This window comes from Momordica charantia, assembly GCF_013281855.1.
Source record: "Momordica charantia cultivar OHB3-1 chromosome 2 unlocalized genomic scaffold, Mcharantia_2.0 BLBB01000002.1, whole genome shotgun sequence".
Taxonomy (NCBI): Eukaryota; Viridiplantae; Streptophyta; class Magnoliopsida; order Cucurbitales; family Cucurbitaceae; genus Momordica; species Momordica charantia.
Window position 1 is genome coordinate 15,588,249 of NW_028275160.1, and position 13,172 is coordinate 15,601,420.

The 13,172-nt window shown below is 35.1% G+C and overlaps 1 protein-coding gene across 1 annotated transcript; it reads right to left on the minus strand.

Annotated features, from left to right (window-relative positions):
- Positions 1 to 9,048: 9,048 nt before the first annotated feature.
- On the minus strand, positions 9,049 to 12,640 carry LOC111025525 (uncharacterized). The gene is made up of 6 exons (XM_088120609.1): positions 11,098 to 12,640; positions 10,813 to 11,022; positions 10,644 to 10,736; positions 10,450 to 10,551; positions 9,991 to 10,359; positions 9,049 to 9,177 (listed from the first exon to the last, which is right to left on the minus strand). The coding sequence occupies exons 1-5, from the start codon at positions 11,365 to 11,367 to the stop codon at positions 10,012 to 10,014; spliced, it is 1,023 nt and encodes a 340-aa protein (XP_087976735.1). The 5' UTR covers positions 11,368 to 12,640; the 3' UTR covers positions 9,049 to 9,177; positions 9,991 to 10,011.
- Positions 12,641 to 13,172: the final 532 nt, after the last annotated feature.

Genomic DNA, 13,172 nt, shown 5'->3' on the forward strand with positions numbered 1-13,172 from the left:
TTAAAGGTGCTGCAGTGTTTTTAAAAATTGATTTGCGATTCGAATATCATCAGTTAAAGGTAAGAGAAGCAAATGTGCCGAAAACTGCATTTAGAACATGATATGGGCATTACGAGTTCCTGGTTAAGCCTTTCGGGTTGACAAACAGAAATTGGAGCAGCGTACCAGCCGAACTCACCTCGTTCATAGGATTTGTGAGTGGTTACTTTACTAAACATTTTGGATATTATTATTGGAATTTGTGAGTGGTTATTTTACTAAATAATTTTAAGATATCTATTATAGAACTTCAAGAAAATATATATTATGTATGTTTTATCATTTTTGCTGAGAAATTGGGTTTGTTGAGAATTTAGAAATGTTTTTGAGAATTTATGAATGTTTTTGAGAATTTTAAAATACTTTATGATTTTCTGAGAAACTGTTGTGCATGGTTAGAAAGAAATATGTTTAGAAGTGATTTGAGAAAGAAATGTTGTTAGAAAGAAGAAGGAAATAATTTTAGAACAATTTATGAGATTGAGAATAGTTTTCAAACCACTATATTATTGTATCCAGGTGATTACTCGTATGGCATATGAATGTGTTTCTATACTATACCCAAAAATAGAAGGTCTTTGGGATCATTTTACTCCGTGCGTTGAGAGAAATATTTTGCTGTGTATATTGAGATTACTCTATGCCAGTAGACCAGAAATAAAATTATTCTGCTTTGCATATTGAGATTACTCTGCGTCGATAGACCATAATAGAATGTGGATACATATGTGGTGTTGAGTTTTCTTAACCGTTTTAGGTTTGAAAGAAGATATTTGATATGTATTTAGAAAGTGTTTTTAGAAAGTATATGTTGTTACAAGTTATACGAAATTTTATAGGAAAAAGCTTATTATTTCAGTTTAAAGAAGTTTATTATAAGAGCTGAAATTTCAGTTATTTTATGGAAGAAGTTTTACGAAACTATTTTCTTATTAAATTGCCACTCAGAGCTTCCTAGCTCACTCTTTATCATTGTTTTTCTCCACCAGGCTGTACCTGAGTTTTAAAGAGATAGCCGACCAGTTTCTGCCACTCATCGTCTCAGAACTTGCATATCACATTGTATGTACATTTAGAATGACTTGTAATGGAGTAGTTGTACCTTTTGAGGTTGTACAACATGTTTAGAAGTCGTGGCCGAATAGTTATTTCTGAACTGAATTATGTTACACTTTATGTTTTATATGTTGAAGAATAATCTAAATTAGTCTTTAAAATTTAGTAAGAAGTTGACTATAGACTTGGTAGTTGGTTGGGGGTCTGTGGTCAGCGCGGCTTGTCTTAGAGCTAGTAGGTGTTTATTGCAGGTCGTGTCAGTTTGGTATCAGAGTAAAAGAAAGATCTGCATAACATGAATAGAAGATGCATCAATGGTTTAATAGTAATTCTTTCATAAGTCTTGATCCTTGTTTTACCTGTTACTAGCTTGTAGGGGGTTTAATGGACCTAAAGATCGAAAGCTCTAACGATACGATATTAAATCATTAAACTCATTAACCAAAATAACCAACATTCGTTAATTGTGGGTGACTACACTAAAGACCCACAATTGCACTCTTTATGGTGTAGAATATTTTGCATCCATGGATATTGACAATTAATAGTAAGTCAATCCTTCATGAGTGTTCGTAACTTCAGATGGGTCAAATTATTGTTTTACCCCTGAGTTACCTCTTTCTCCTTAAGTACCAATGATCCTCTAATGAACAAACCTGTTTATGGTCGAACCATTAAATAGAAGTCCATCTCGGGTCAATGAGAGGGTGGGTCGTCTGTTCAAATTCCAAAGTCAGCACTTAAGAGAACACTCATCTACTTACCCTAAAGTTGGGAACGAGTGAATTCCATCTTGTGTAGTTATGTTCACAACTCTCCACTCTAGGGGTGTTCATGGGTTGGGTTGAGTTAGGTTAGAGGGGTTTTAGGGACCAACCCAAAAAATCGGGCTGATCAAATTTGTTACCTGAAAGACCTGTACATACTCTGCAACCCAACCCAACCCAACCCTTATATTTTTGGGTTGGGTTGGGTTTGTTTATTGGGTTGCTAAGAAATTTCGTGCAGAAAATGGGAGATAGGAGACTAGAAGGGAGGGAGTTGGGAGATGAAAGACTAGAGGGGAGGAAGGAGTGAGAAGACAACCACAGCGATGCCATCTCCAACAACCACGATTCGTAGAGACTATCAGATCTACCTCGATCCTTCTACCAATTTAGATCCCAAACCCTAAGGCAACTTCTACCCCCTAGTCGACTTCGTCATGTATTACAGCTTTCTCGCTTGGCTTGGACCTCTTCGATCGAACGGCGACTGAGAGAGAGGAGAAGAATATGAGCGGAGATGAAGGAAGGGAGACAAGGGAGGAACACGAGAGAGGGGGAGAAGATGAGTGAAATATTAGGGAAGGGAGACGAGGGGGAGGGAGTGAGAAGATGAAAGAGAGGAAAAGAAGATAAAGGGAGGAGGCGGCTAACAAAAAAAACTATAATTATTAAAAAAAGAAAAAATATACATATATACATATATATATTTTAAATTTAATGGTGGTTCAGTTCGGTTCGAGTTGAACCGAAAAAAACCTTATAACTCGTGAACCGAACCAAATTTTTAATTTTAAAAAAATCAAACCCAACCCAACCCGAAAAATTTTCTAACCCAACCCAACGAACCGTTGGGTTGTTTGGTTGCTCAGGTCATCGGGTTTTTTGGACACCCCTACCCCATTTAGTCTCATCCCCAAAATGGTAGGAACATTGAGTCAGCGACTCGGGCCACTCTCACTCATACAAATCAAAGAACGATCCCTTATAAGCAGGATTCCATAACTCACTCAGGATTGAGATTGCGTTACCTAGTCTTCCTATGAAATAATAATCTATTAGTTAACAGTATTACAACAAAAGATTAATTATTTCGCGGTCTGGTCTTATACGAGCTCATTGCATAGGATACTCCCACTCGTATGTCTCCACATGAATGATTTAGATTAAGTCGCTTGTAACTATTACAAAGTGGGTCATATTCGTAGTGTTATCAGGATAAGGTACCCAACGTTACTCATATACTATAGACCCTTTAGGTTATTACTGGTACATTATCCACTTGTATATTGAATATATACCGTATATTAATTATATACTGTATATCAAATATATACCATGTATATCAATTATATATTGTATTTCAATTATATATTGTTCCAGTTATATATGACATATCCTCAAATGTTAGTTTATTGGATTTAGGTTAATGCAATTTTAAAAAGAACTTCAATAACAACTTTATTGAATAAATATTTGTTTTACGTTTACAAACCACGATACTAGAGCATAAAAGCCAACAAGAACAACATAAGAAAGAAGAGAAGATTCTTACATTTTGTTCGTGAGGAATCCGAGGAAGATAAAAAGGGAGTTGATACAGTGAACGGTATTTTCTTCTTCCCTCTTCTTTGTTATAGAGTTAAGCAACTAAATACATTAATGAGGCTGCGAACTCTTTATTAGCTTTCAGAAGATCGTAATAGGGAGAAATAACTGTAACTTGTATTAGATCTATCTTTGAGCATAGAGCACGGATACTTAGGGATAAGACTCACATAAAATGGCTTTAAATTGTTGTGATATATCGTTGGTTCAAATGAGCTTTGGACTATCGTCGAAATATGGGGAATCTGGAAGATGTCGTGTCTGTTTGGCCAATAGTTTTACAACCTTGTTGTTGGAACATCGTTTAGTAACATCATAGTAACAGGAACACAACCCCCCCCCCCCCCCTCTTTTCTTTACATTTGAATATCCGTTTTCACTTATCCGTTCTTGTGCTTGTGTTCAGGGTTTGATACTTTTCAATCTATTTTATTAATTTTTAATGCACTTTTATCTTATTTGCAAAGTAGCGATTATCCAAAAATATCTCATGTTTTTTTTTTCCATTTCTTGAGTGAAAGTTGAAGTGTTTAGTTACACAATTTATGTGGATTCGATCTTTTTATTACTTGCTATGCGATTTGTGTATCCTTGCATAAGAGTTGTTAAAATCGTTAACACTATATAATTTAATATTCTGAGGAAGCTCCTAACCTTTTTTTTTTTTAAATTTTAGGAGGTTTTGTTTCAACTATAGCTTTGACTTTGTTTGAGTCCACCTTGATTGTTTATGGACTCACAATAAAGCCTAACAATTTTCCAAAACAATCTCCAAAAATGCATTTTGATGGATTCAACTTAAGTTGGGACTTTCTCAAACGTTCAAACAACTTGTGTAATATGCTAACATGCTCTTCTCCAGGGCGACTTTGCAATTATATCGTCGACATGTACATCAATTTCTTTATGCATCAAGTTAATAAATAATGAAATCATGGCCCTGTGATATGTTGCCCCAACGTTTTTTTTAAACCGAAAGGCATGACCTTATATCAAAATGTTCCCCACAATGTACTAAAAGTTATATTTTTTTGATCCTCAGGTGCAACTTAATTTGGTTGTATCCAACAAAACCATCCATAAAGGAAAAATGTTGAAAACCCAATCATGTTATAACCAAAACGTCAATATGTGGTAAAGGAATATTGTCTTTACAACTTGCTCGATTCAAATCTCTATAATGTACACATATCCTAACTTTTCCATATTTCTTGGAAACATGTATGATATATGCAACCCACTCAAGGCATTTGTTTACATGAAGAAAACTTGCATCAAGTTGCTTTTTCACTTCTTCTTTGATCTTTAACTACATACCTGGCTTTAATTCCCTCAATTTTGGACGGAATGGTCCACATCCATTATTTAATTGCAAACGATGTGTGTCTATACTCATATCTAGTTTTGATATATCTTGATAAGGCCAAGCAAACACGTTATAGTATTCATGTAACAACTCTATTAACTTACTTCGACTTTTATTTTTAGTGCTGCCTCAAATCCCAAAAACCCCAACAACAATTATGGAATCAACCTAAGGAAAATTTTAAGTACAAATTATCTTGATTATCAATATATCAAGAGTAGATAAAACTTGTTTCTAAATTCATATTCGAATCACTCCACAGGAGATATGATCAACACCACTTGAATGATCCTAACATGTAAGTTATCACGAGATTGCAAAATACATGAGCTCTTGGCTAAGAGAAGGACTGTAATGCTCATTTCATTACACCTAAATTCTATATTCTCATTTTACAAAGGCCACAAACATGCATTTATAGAGTCACTTAGCCAATCATATGAAAAGTTCTCAAGCAAATGAAAGGGCCTTACTAGAAATTAAAGGACATTTAAATGAAAAGACGTGTAACTCTGAAGAAAACGAAAAGACACATAACCGACAAAAAATATGAAAAGACCATGAAATTAAAAGACTTATAACTATCAAATTAAATACCACATTCAGCCAATTTTACCTTATTAATGTGTGTTTCACTTTGCTAGAGATTCATATCCTTTCCTTTTTCAGTTTGAAATGTTTGCTGCTCATCGATTTGTGATGTTTTAGTGCTTCAGGCTTATAACATCTACCACTCCTAGTCATTCCGCTAATTTTGGAAATATTGGTCACAATGAGGGTTTCCCCGTTAAGAGCATGACTACCATAGTTTCATGATACTGATTTATTGTCCTTGTATTTGTAGGAACTAGGAATTTGAATAATGGATGAATTGGCTGGAACATATGCATGTCGTTGTTTGAAAAGAATCACCAATGATGCTAGCTTGATATTTTGATGGTGCTTTTTGTTAGATCATTGAACCTTTATTTTTATTATTATAAATTAATGCATTTGTAGCAGAAATTGTTCTTTACTTTTGTTGAGCTTTAGTTGGAATTATTATTTTTTTTTTTGTTAAGCTTTAGTTGAACCGTTATTTTTCCGTTAGTGTCTAGTTTTAGCAATAGGGTTTCTTAGTAACCTTATTATTTTTTATTAGTATCATTGAATAAGGAAATTAGTTGTTTATTTTATTTGATCAGTTACAGAATTTTATGATGGTATCACAGCCTTAATCTTGCGACAAAGTCCTACTTTGAACAACTACAATAACTCATTTTACTGAAGAATTCTCTGAACTAGTACTACAAAATCTGATCACTCAGACAATCACTTCAAGACTGTAAAAATCAAAGATGGAAATTTTCTTTTGTGGAAGCTACAAATTCGTACTGCTTTAGAGGGATATGGCATGGAGAAACCCATTGATCCTGATGCCACCAGCATTCATTGAAACAAAAATGGGTTCAGGAGAAACTCAATCGACCACCAAAATAGAAAATTCAAAATTTCTAACTTGGAAGCGGCACGACAAAATCATCACATCTTGGCTCTTTGGATCGATAAATGAAGACATTCTTGGTGAGATGATTGATTATAATTCGGCAAAAAAGGTTTGGGCCATTCTTGATAATATCTATTTGCATCTATAAGCTTAGCTAAAATCATGGAATTATAATCCAAGTTAGAAATCAAAAGAAAAGAGGACTTAGCTTGAAATATTATTTTTCCAAGGTTAAGAATCTCATTGATTCTTTAACAGTGAAATTCTGAAATTCTTTTACAGCAGTGGGTCAAAAGATCTTCAAAAATTATCATATTATGCATATTCTTGCTGGTTTGTGGCTGAATTTGATAGGTTTCTGTTATCAGTGTTAAATCACGTCCTTTGACTTTACAAGAAGTATATTCTTTGTTGTTGACTCAAGAAAGCAGGAAGAACAAAAATTCAATAAATCCTTAGGGTAGTACTCCCTTAGTTAATCTTGTAGTTGAATCTCAAAATAAATAAAAAAAAATCCAATTCTAATGGAGTTCTCCAACGAAATAACAACCAGGGGCGAGACAACTTTAATAATGTAAGTTCCGTAAAAATTGGAATAGTAATAGCAAGCCTCAATGTCAAATCTGTGGCAAATTCGATCACACATCTTGGAGATGTTATTTCCATTTTGAACATTCTTATCAAGTTGTTGGTGAACAAATGCCTCACCATGGCAATTCTACCCAGCCATCAAATTTTTCTTTTGCCCTTGGGAATAATATGGTAGCCATGATGTTATCAAATGATCTCAATACTAATACCAACTAGTATCCAGAGGGCCACAAATCATGTTACAAACAACGTTAATAATCTTGCTACTGGTTCATAATATTCTAGTGAAAATAGAGTCAAAGTTGGCAATGGAACAAGTTTGAAAGTTTTACACACTGAAATCTCCTTTTTGTCTTCTCCTTCTAATAATGATGTCTTTCACCTCAACAACCTTCTTCATGTACCTTTAATTACAAAAAAAATAAACTTATTAGTGTGCGTCAGTTTGCTCAAGATAACCATGCCTTTTTTCAGTTTCATCCCCATGTTTGTTTTGTGAAGGATATTTCAACTGACCAAACTCAACTTCAAAGGAAGGTGTGTATAAAGGGTTATATCAGTTTGTGTTGGAAAAGGCTCATCCCAACTCCGTTCCTCGTACTCTCTCTTCAACATCTTCTAATCACCATTCTGCTCCATCTATGAATAATGCATCGGTATCTCATATGACTTTCAGTTCTAATACTTGTAATTCTTCAATTTTTGAGACTTGGCATCGTAGATTAGGCCATTCTCGTAATGCTATTGTCAATCATATTCTTCATGCTTGTAATATTCCTGCTAAGTCTAATAAAAATTCTCTTTGTCATGCTTGCGCAATTGGCAAAGGTCATAATCTTCCTCTCTCCTTCAAAACATAGTATTTATGCTTTTCTCCAACTTGTTGAGGCTGATGTTTGGGGCCTGTCTTTCAAATCATCAAGAAATGACTTACAAGTATTGGATTAACTTTGTAGATGTATATTCAAGATATACCTGGATTTATTTTCTTCAAAATAAATCTAATGCTTTCAAAGCCTTTCTCACTTTCAAAATTCAAGTAGAAAAGATTTAGGTTGCTCTATTCTTCGTTTACAGACAGATGGGGTTGGGGAATTTCGTTCTTTTCTTCCTTTTCTCCAATCCAATGTCATTGAACATCGTGTTACTTGTCCATACACATCACAGTAGAATGGTATCTCAAATTGTTAATATGGGTTTGACTGTCATTTCTCTGTCCTTGTTGCCTCTTGAATTTTGGGATGGTGCCTTCTCTCCATCGGTTTACTTAATCAACAATTTGCCTACTACGGTATCTCCAATAGAGTTTCTTTTTAAATTTAAACCTGATTATCAATTTCTTTAAGTGGTTGGATATGTCTGTTTTCCCTCCTTAAGATCCTATAATAACCTTTAAATTCAGCCAAGGTCTACTCCTTGTTTGTTTCTTAGATTAGCAATTTGCACAAAGAATATAAGTGCTTATCTCAATCTAGTCGGCTTTATATCTCTAGGCATATCCTTTTTGATGAATCACAACAAAATTCTAGACATTCAGCGACGAAAATTTTTAGTCGCTGAAGCCTAAATTTCGTCGCTGATACTTTTTAGCGACGAAACGGACTATGTCGCTAGTTTCGTCGCTGATTCCGTGTCGCTGAACGGTTTCAGCGACGAAACAGTAAAATGTCGCCTAAGCGACGTTTTCATTTCGTCGCTCAATTAGCAACGAAACGTTTTTCGTCGCCAGCGAAGCGACGAAAGCAGGGTTTCGTCGCCCCCTCTCTTGGCAGGCGACGAAACACGTTTCGTCACTAGTAAAGCGACCAAAACGTTTCGTCGCCTTGTTATTCGTCGCTTTTGTTTTTTTGTATTAATAATATTATTTCATTGTTTTCTTCTTTCCTAATTTCAATGCTAAATTTCAATTCTAAATTTCAATCCTAAATTTCAATCCTAAATTTTCACGATTTCCATACAAATATTTTAACATTTCAATCCTAAATCTCAATCCTAAATTTTCACGACCAAAACAATGCATTTCATTGTTTTCTTTATTTCTCATCCAAAATTTGTTTAATATACTTTTTCCATAATAACAAAATTTGACCTTAAAATTTTTTGCTAAATTTTCAAAATATAGCAAATATCTTTGAACAATTTTATCATTCATAACATTGCAAAGTGTGTTATTATAAAATTAGAGTACAAAAGAAAAATAACGTCAAGCATCTAACGAAATAATCCTCTCCAACGTCCAAGCCTCCACCATCCTTGTAGCATCAATCCTGCACAAAGAATTGTATCAATTATTTTTGTAGTATAAGTATAAAAGTAGATTCTACATGAATAAATAAAATCAAACCAATAAACTAAACTAACTAACATGATAGTAAACACAACAACGAAATGCATAATAAATACCAAATACATCAAATGCCACAAACCCGCCCCTTTTTGTTACAATACCAAACACATAAACTTATAACCCAATGTCACATATACCCATCCAATGTCACAATACCAAACACATAAAGGCATAATAACCACTAACCCATATCTTCCTCCCAAAAAAATTATCACATGAGATCAACAATTAAATTTAGAACACTTTTTAAAACTTATTCCCTCCCCCGATGTCACCAACGTCACAAACTTATTTCCACTCCAACCAAACGTTTCAAAACAAAGCTTTAGATAAACTCAGACATATTCCAAAGGTAAAATATATTCCAAAGAAAAGCATACATACTCAATACACACGTAAACGCATAACACCCACCCATATCTTCCTCTCCTAAAAATCACACGAGATCAACCATTTAAATTATAACACTTATTCAATATTATCCACCCCCCCCCCCCCCAATGTCAGGAACGTCACAAAATCTTTTACTCTCCAACCAAACATTCCAAAACAGAGTTCCAGATAAACTTAGACGTACTCCAAAGGTATATATTCCAAAGAAAATCAGACATTCTCAATATCATACATAAAACATATCATACTTCAGACAAACATAATCTAGAAGATATACTCTCAAAAGTTTTAACACTTGAGCACATAACCATAACATGAAGAAACTAATTTCACGACATACCTTACTATTCGATGAACTTCCTCACCCCGAAAGAAACATTTGTTGCATTTCGAGAAGTTTCCTGTTAAACTCCTGGCTTCGAGCCTCCAATGCTTTTTGTATTTGTTCTTGGGTGGCAATTTGTTGGTCTTCGTTCGCTTTTCGTTGAGTTGCCAATTCTTCCTCATGCTTGTGAAGACGATCCTCTAATGACTCCACATATTCATCAGAGTATTTTGATGATGATCCTTTGTTTCTGGTGGGTTTCGGTCCATATCTCATTCCTATTATATAGTTTGATCTTCTCCCAAGGACCGTCTCCATGATTTCTTCTTCTGTTTTTTCGTCTCCTTGAGAAGCATGATATGCCTTTAAGGTAATCATTTCTTCCTAAAAAAAATAAATGTGTCGTTAAGAGCTTTAAGATATATATATCTTACATCAATACTTTAAGTATGACAAAATTAAACGAATACGTACATACGAATTCCTCGCTTCCTCATTAATCCAACCTTTTTCCTCCGAATAATGCATATTGAAGAATATATGAATGGGACTTAAATATGTCCCATCTTCTTTTCTCTATTAAAAAAAATTGTTAAGTTGTAGTAAAAATAGTAAGAACCTAAAATCTAAAGTAGCAATACAATTCAAATAAATTATTTGGTTCATACCGAATCTTCTCGATGACACTGAAATGGTTTTGGTCCACCTCGATGATTGAACCTCAATTTACTACGTGCCATCTTATTTCTGGCAGATTTTTCCTACAAAATTACATGTTTAGTTAAGAAATGATACTTATAAACTGATAACAAAGAATTAAGATCATATATTAGTTACCTTCCATGCAGGAGATTCCCATCTATCACACAATATGTTCCAGTGTTCTTGTTTTATGTCTTTATACGGCTTTTGGCGAGCACGTGCTGGATCACGTGATTTTTTGTAATGGCGATGTAGTTTCGCTCGATAATCTTTGAATCGAGTTCCAATCTCGTATAAAATATATCTATGCACATGTGGCTGAGATATATCGACAGCAAACTTCTCCTACAAAACGTAGTCATTAAAACAAGTTAACAACATATTCAATTATTAGTGGTCAACAAATACAACATAAGTTACCAGCAACATCTGAATGATTTTATTAGTCTCTAGGATCGTTATCTCCTTTTTCTTTGCACGCTTCGCATCAATATAGTTGCGTGCCAAATAGCCTATCTCGCTGTTAAACGAAGCTGACCCAGGTCCAACTGGTCTACCCTGTTGCTCCGTCCATTCCAGCTTGATTTTTCCAACTCGATTTACGACTCGTAACAAGAATTCGCCACGAGTTTCCCCTTGAGCTCGTGTGATTCCAGCGATGGTATCCTCACCTTCACTGTCTGATGACATTCTGTCCACATAATGAAAATAAGAAAACAGAATACAAGTTGTTAGGATTAGTCCGAAATAAAAATTATAAACTAACAAAACATATAATATACCATATTGAATTACTCATCAATGTCAGAGTCATCATCCATTTCATCCGACGATGTTGTTTCATCATATTCATCTTCGTCCTCGTCCTCGTCCTCATCCTCTATTTCGTCTTGTACTACATCTATATCTTGTGCAAGTCTATGTTCGGTTTCTCCATTATACTGTTTATTTTACGCCAGGGATGATCTTTATGCAAGAATCGACGATGTCCCATATAGCATATTTTACTATGCAATGGGGCAGATGTAACGTCTTCGTTACAAATTGGACATGCCTTATATCCTTTCGTACTCCATCCCGAGAAATTGCCATATGCAGGAAAGTCATTGATTGTCCACATCAAAGCTGCATGGAGTCGAAAGTTCTGACCACTGCAAGCATCATACGTCTCAAAGCCACTACTCCACAACTCCATCAACTCATCTATCAATGGTTGTAAGTAAATATCTATCTCCTTTCCTGGAGCCTTTGGCCCTGGTATGAGTAACGACATGAAAATATATGCTTCTTTCATACATTTCCATGGTGGCAAGTTGTATGGAACCAACATTACTGGCCACGTGCTGTAGGTCGTTCCCATATTGCCAAATGGATTGAATCCATCTGTGGCCAATGCTAATCTAACATTTCTTGGATCTTTTGCAAACCAGAGATATTGTCTATCAAAATGTTTCCAAGCCTCAGCATCTGCTGGATGTCTTAGAACTTCTTCTATGTGTTTTCTCTTTTCCATATGCCATCTCATGTCTCTACCAGTATGTTTTGACAGAAATAATCTTTCTAGTCTCGGCTTCAATGGAAAATGTCTCAATATTTTGTGCGGTATTTTCTTTCCTTTACTCTTCTTAATTTTGTAACGAGATTCATTACACTGTGGACATCTATCTACTTGCGCATTTTCTTTCCAAAATAGCATACAATCATTTTTGCAAGCATGTATACTTTCATATCCTAAACCTAGGTCACACATCATCTTCTTTGCACCATAAGAAGATTCTGGAATTTTAGAACCATTAGGAAAAACTTCTTTCAATAACTGCAATAGCATATCGATGACTTATTACTCCAATGATTGAGTACTTTGATATGCATTAATTTAACCAAGAAGGTTAGCGAGGAAATTGATGTACATCCAGGGTATAACTCTTGATTAATTTCCTCAAACATCGATTGGAACTTATTACTTCCACTTTGAAAGCTATTAAACAAAGTAAACAAAGTCAGAAAATCAAATCGAAGAGAAAGCTATTAAACAAAGTAAACAAAGTCAGAAAATAAAATAATGAGAAATTGAGAATCTCGCAAACCTGTAATGCTCACGGAAGCGTCGAAGATCTGCGCCAGCTCCAACCAAGCGTCCACCAGTGCCTTTCTCACGTTCTCCTCCGTCAGATCCAGAGGCCGTTGATTTGGAACTGCCGCTGCCCAAACGAAAAGAAAACTTGGGGAAGAAATATAGGACAGAGGGGGTGCGACAGAGATGGAGGGAGAAAAGAGAAAAGGAGAAAAGAAAATTGGGGAAGAAAGGAGGAGGGGCGATTAGGTCGAGGGGATAAGCGACGAAATTAATTAAGTCGCTTACCCCCACGACGTCGTTTTGCCAGCGCGTTTTAAGTTAAGCGCTGGCAAACGGTGTAGAGCGACGATTATGCGTTTTCGTCGCTTTTTTCAACGACTAAAACACATTTCGTCACTTTTAACAGCGACTAAAACGC